Below are 6000 nucleotides of genomic sequence, written 5' to 3' on the forward strand. Positions count from 1 at the left end.
TGGAACACTCTAGAAAAAAGTAAATCTGCACCCCACATGGCCACTTTAAATTCAAGAAAAGTCTAAAAACCCTGCCTTTTCAATACTGAACAGTTTTACCTACACCAATTAAGCAGCGGAAACAGTACGAACAACACTCCAGAACCTACAACAATTTATCAGACATCACATCAAGGCACCCCCAATACCATAAGAGAATGCCTTCTCTGTCGCCCAGACTATCTTAACATTAACCACGAAAATCTTCACAGACTAACCATTAAAGCCAAAGATCCCTCACAATAATCCAACCAACAGCAAGATCAATCATTTGAAAGCACTACAGGAACCCCAAAAACACTCCACACCCTAACAAACACCATTTCTCTCCACCCTACCCACCACACAAAAACAAGCCACTCACACCAAACTGATCATTACCAACACTTGTCTCCAACTAACATACTCTCTCACTGGCCAATACAGGCCATCACTATAAGCACGAGGTGACCACTAAGGACACAAACGTTGATGCCACCTACATTTCTCACCTAGACAACTTAAAAGCATGCAAAGCGGGGGTACTTTTGTTCTGCAAAGTCAACACAAAGTAATGCAAGATTGCCTTCCCTCCGAACTAACAAAATCTACCTACCCACCCACTGTTCCAGCTTCGCCAGAGCACGTAGAGTACATGCAAATGGCATCAGTGTGCAGTACAAATCATAATATGCAAACAGTTCCAAAAAATACATCTACACCAAATGGTACCCATCTTCCACTCATAAAAACAAAACGTTTTAGTTTTAATTGTACAGCTTTTACATGGCTGACTCAAAAGTATGGATGATCAAGTTGCTAGAGGGATGCATGCAGGGTAAGAGTTGGGAAGGCAGCATCGTTTCAAGATAGTTATCAGTTCCAGCAAAACTAAGATTTATGCGTAAAATCAGATGTTATTCAGGCCAGATCAAGCATTAAAAAAATACATTAATATATATATAAAAATTATATATGTATTTTTTTATTCTACCAATACCCAGTAACTCAATATTGTGAAAGCTACCTGCAATACAATTGGCCAAGTGCATGTATTGATGGGGATAGGTGCAACACAGAATATTCCCAAAACTACATTGGATTTCCAGATTATGCGATACAGGGTTGGAATACATAGTGTGTCTTTTTTTTTTTAAGTCACGTATATAACGATCAGGCCTTTGTTTGCAAGTAAAGCAATCAAATGAAATATGTCTGCTTATTGAAGGGCACGTTATTGCTCTTTGTCAAATAAGTTTTAATTTTAAATAATGTGGTACATTAAGGTGCGTGGTATCAATGTATAATTTGAGCATGAGCACGACACAAATATTGTACACAGTAACAATACAACCATATATTCCAAAACCACATTGCAATCAAAACAAAAAAGGATGCAGCATATAAAAAAATAGTACTTTTTTAAACAAGTTAAAGAAAACTCATTTTTAAAAAACAGATTATTGGGACCATAACAGAAAGGACAGTTTTTCCAACAGTGAAATTTGAACTCAAATGTGCACTAATTATAGAGTACGAAAACCAAACAAACAAAGGACACGAAAATTGCCCGAACCGCAACTGACGACCACTGAATGCAGGATTCACATGATATCCGCAATAAATAAACACAACATTATATATTGATTCAATACCATCAAAGTGGGAGGCCGCTAAAGCAGCCCGTTTCGCACAATCCTAGTGTTTGTTCAAACATTCTAGAGTACCGTTGTCAGCCATAAAATATTTATACTTCTAGCATTTTCCCATTTTTTTTATGTTAAGTCATTGGGTTTTTAGATTTGTATACCCTGTCAAAAATACGAACAAACCTGTACATGAAAATTGATTGGAGGATTCAACTCCGGAACTCAATCCCATGGAACCACCTACAAATACTTTCTCTTACGCAAAATAAAGAACATGTCTGCCATGACAAATCAACAACAGCACAGAAACTAGTAGTTGAACAAAGCAAATTCCGTAATAACAACCATGAGTGTATTTTCCTCAAGCAGAACTGGTATTTTCAGACCTATTCCTGAGGGGCAAAAAAGGGAGTGCTCAAGACTGTTCAAAACGTGTGCCTGGTAGTTTAACTTTACTCTAATAAAATGCTCACCGCAAATGTTCTAGGAGAGAAACAACGGTTTTTAAATGTGTATACTGTCCTAATGTCTCTACATCAACGATTCGATGATAGAGTCGGAATGGGGGATACAATGTCCCGGGCACCAATTGCCCTCTTACCTAGGGCAATTGTTTTCATTAAAACAGCGCACTTTATCCCATATCTATTGACCAAAAGCCATAAGTTTAAAAGTCATGTAAAAAAAATCTTGTGAAGTAATATACTTAAAACCCCGGCACAGGACCCCATGCAATTATCTCCGTGTAGAAGCAAATACCTTTCTGGGCATGTCAAAAGAGCGTGTGTCCATCTGCAACATGGAATGTCCTAATTGACGTAGATGCGATATAGTTCACCATAAGAAAACAAATAAACAGCAGTTGTAAATCATGTTCAAGAACAAGAATCAATTCAACCTGCCACAATATATACATTCCTTCTTCATTTTTGAGTCGCGCAATCCGAAGTTCGCGGCCAGTCCATCCCTTTTAAGAGCGGGTTCGCTCATTCCTGGACGGGTGCGAACCCAGTTCCATCAACCCCCACTTCTGATGAAACTAAACAAGAGCTTAAAAAAAACCCCACCACCCCCAAAAAAAAAAAAAAAACTAACCGAGCGGATGAGATATCAATAGTGGACATAAACGTGGATCCAAAAAAAAGCTAACACTAATCAGTTTAGAATTGGTTAATTGCAGCCATCCATAGAGCACTGAACACAAACTCAGGGCACGATGTTGTCATCAACGAAAGCGATGTGAAGTAGTAAGGCAGGGAAGAATGCCAGGTTTTGCAGGTCGTGGTTTTCAAGAGATGGTTGTTGCCGGGCAGCAAGTCTAACATTCCTACCGGGCGACGCCATCTTAGCAGCAAATACCAGAGCAAGGAGAAGTGTACCCGGAGCTGACGAAGCAAACATTCCGAAACGGCTTATTTATGTGGTCTAGTGCAATGCATGCCAAGCGGGGAGGTGGCAGAACACGGGGATATAGGCGACATTAGTGCCTCGCGAACTTGACAGCTTCCGAGTTAAGTGATGTGCTCTGAAGTGGGTCAGAGTGCTGAGGCTGAAGAAGGCAAGACCACCGCGGAGGGTGCGGGTGGGAGAAAACCTTGTGCGGAAACACCGGGGTTGCGGTAGGGGGCTGGTTTGTGCAGAGAGAGTTACATCATTGTCCAGATACCAACTTATCTGCTTCTAATGTGGCCACCACACGCACCAGCGGTCTACTTTCCATACCTGGCACACAAAACACCCACAACCGTCCCCTCCTCTGCCAGTCAAGCTTTGACACTTCCAAATTAACACAGCGGACCCAGACAGACAACCAAGACCAGTCAGTCGGATTCTGATTATATAGCCTAGACCTCCAATTCACTTCTCCTCGCGGCTACCTTGCCATGTAAACACACACTACTAATTAGCACCTAAAAATTGCATGACAACTTTTACTTACTTCCAGATCCAGGCTCTGCCGTCATTAAGACTGAGCCCTTTCGTTTTTCTCCCTCTTAACATGCCTTCCTAGATTGCTTTATCGCACACTTTTCAGCTAGCTCCCTTCCCGTAGCGCAGCTACTCGCAGGCCCATTTCCTCAGAAGCGCTCGCTGCCAGTTTTTTTGTTGCTCTTTACAGTCTTGACAACTCCCCGACCTACCTCATTGACAGCTCTGCCCAAGCACCTTCTCGGGGCCGTCTAGTTACTAACATAGGCCATTTCACTGCCTTGCCAGGCGGGCAGGGACCCCCTTCCCACATTCTATCGGTTTCTCTTGCCTTAAATCGCTGGCTTCGTCCCCCGCCCCTTTCAGCGATATTGCCCTGCCCCCTTTACCGCACCTTCTCACAGAGGGTCTTGACCTGCCCCTCGGATAACTGCTTGCACTCGTTTAACTGCTCAATCCACTGGTCCAATTCTTTACTGAACACCTTCTCGTCCATAGCTGACTGAGCGCGGCTCGCAGGCGCGGAATAAGAGGGTGGACACGGAGCCTTCCCTGAGGCCGCAGCTCCGGCGCCGATCCCTCAATGAGCTCGAAGAAGGAGGAAGAAAGACAGCAAGGCCAGGCAGCGCAGAGGAGGCGGGTGAATTACAGCGTCAGCAACGCCCTCCCTCACAGATCAGTGGCGAAGGCCGTGCGGCAATGAGCATAGAAAAGGGACATCTACGCCTTTTCCGAAATAGATGAAGGACTGTGAAAAAATATTGCATTTTAAAATGGCTGTCACAGTTAAGACCAGTGGCTGCCAGTCGTTCCAGTGTTTTGTTCGTTTCTGTAAGCGACTTTCTCCGAATTAACAGTTCCACGATTCTATGTCATACCAGAGGCTCAGATTAGGCTCAACTCTTTACTTCTCGAGCAGCCAACCAATTAATTCACAGAAACCAAACTGTCAAATGAAGTACAATATCCGTGATCATGAAGGAAATTTGAAGTTTGCTTTCTATTGGTTAAACAAGTATCACGTGGTCTCAGCAGTCCAATCACGTCGGACAGTCTAATATAAACATCTCCTTCCTTAAATCTTCCTCTTTCTTTGCTGCTGGAACGGTTGATACTAGTTCCCATCCGAGAAACGGACCATCGGTTGTTAGGGCCATTTCTCAGATGGGAAATAGCTGCTTCAGTGTGAGTGAGCTAGTTCCCATTAGAGAAATGGCCCTTTTTGCCCCCTAGTGGCTAAGTCCTGCATAATAATGGGAACTAGCCCACTCAAACAGAGAAGGCTAGTTCCCATTAGAGAAATGGCCCTTTTTGCTCCCCTAGTGGCCAAGTCCTGCATAATAATGGGAACTAGCCCACTCACACAGAGAAGGCTAGTTCCCATTAGAGAAATGGCCCTTTTGCCCCTAGTGGCCAAGTCCTGCATAATAATGGGAACTAGCCCACTCAAACACAGAAGGCTAGTTCCCATTAGAGAAATGGCCCTTTTTGCTCCCCTAGTGGCCAAGTCCTGCATAATAATGGGAACTAGCCCACTCACACAGAGAAGGCTAGTTCCCATTAGAGAAATGGCCCTTTTGCCCCTAGTGGCCAAGTCCTGCATAATAATGGGAACTAGCCTACTCAAACTGAGAAGGCTAGTTCCCATTAGAGAAATGGCCCTTTTTGCTCCCCTAGTGGCCAAGTCCTGCATAATAATGGGAACTAGCCTACTCACACTGAGAAGGCTAGTTCCCATTAGAGAAATGGCCCTTTTTGCCCCTAGTGGCCAAGTCCTGCATAATAATGGGAACTAGCCCTCTCACACAGAGAAGGCTAGATCCCATTAGAGAAATGGCCTTTTCGTGCCCCTAGTGGCCAAGTCCTGCTATTTCCCATTAGAAAAGTGGCCCTTTTTTGCTCTAGTGGCCAAGTCCTGCATAATAATGGGAACTAGCCTACTCACACTAAGAAGGTTAGCTATCATTAGAAAAATGGCCCCTTTTGCCCCTAGTGGCCAAGTCCTGCATAATAGTGGGAACTAGCCCACTCACACTGAAGCAGCTATTTCCCATTAGAGAAAGTGCCCTCCGACCTGGAAAGGCAGAAAGGTCCTCTCGTCTAATGGGAACTAGCCCACTCACACTGAAGCAGCTATTTCCCATTAGAGAAACGGCCCTCTGACCTGGAAAGGCAGAAAGGTCCTCTCGGCTAATGGGAACTAGCCCACTCACACTGAAGCAGCTATTTCCCATTAGAGAAGCGGCCCTCCGACCTGCAGAGGCAGAAAGGTTTCTCTTCTAATGGGAACTAGCCCACTCACACTGAAGCAGCTATTTCCCATTAGAGAAACGGCCCTCCAACCTGGAAAGGCAGAAAGGTCCTCTCGTCTAATGGGAACTAGCCCACTCAGACTGAAGCAGCT

At 44.2% G+C, this 6000-nt stretch overlaps 1 protein-coding gene across 2 annotated transcripts in view; it reads right to left on the reverse strand.

Moving 5' to 3' along the window:
- The window catches only part of PPP2CA (protein phosphatase 2 catalytic subunit alpha), a 197814-nt gene extending 193253 nt beyond the window's left edge, over nucleotides 1-4561 (reverse strand). The window contains exon 1 of one of the 2 annotated variants that reach the window (XM_069652553.1): nucleotides 3991-4561. In XM_069652553.1, the coding sequence (XP_069508654.1) occupies nucleotides 3991-4092 (102 nt within the window). In that variant the 5' untranslated portion in view covers nucleotides 4093-4561. Of the gene's footprint in view, nucleotides 1-3808; nucleotides 3947-3990 lie in introns of those variants that run through there. The other variant, XM_069652554.1, reaches the window with a different exon arrangement.
- Between the last annotated feature and the right edge of the window lie 1439 nt (nucleotides 4562-6000).

This window comes from Ambystoma mexicanum, chromosome 3p, assembly GCF_040938575.1.
Source record: "Ambystoma mexicanum isolate Mex_15411 chromosome 3p, UKY_AmexF1_1, whole genome shotgun sequence".
NCBI lineage: Eukaryota > Metazoa > Chordata > Amphibia > Caudata > Ambystomatidae > Ambystoma > Ambystoma mexicanum.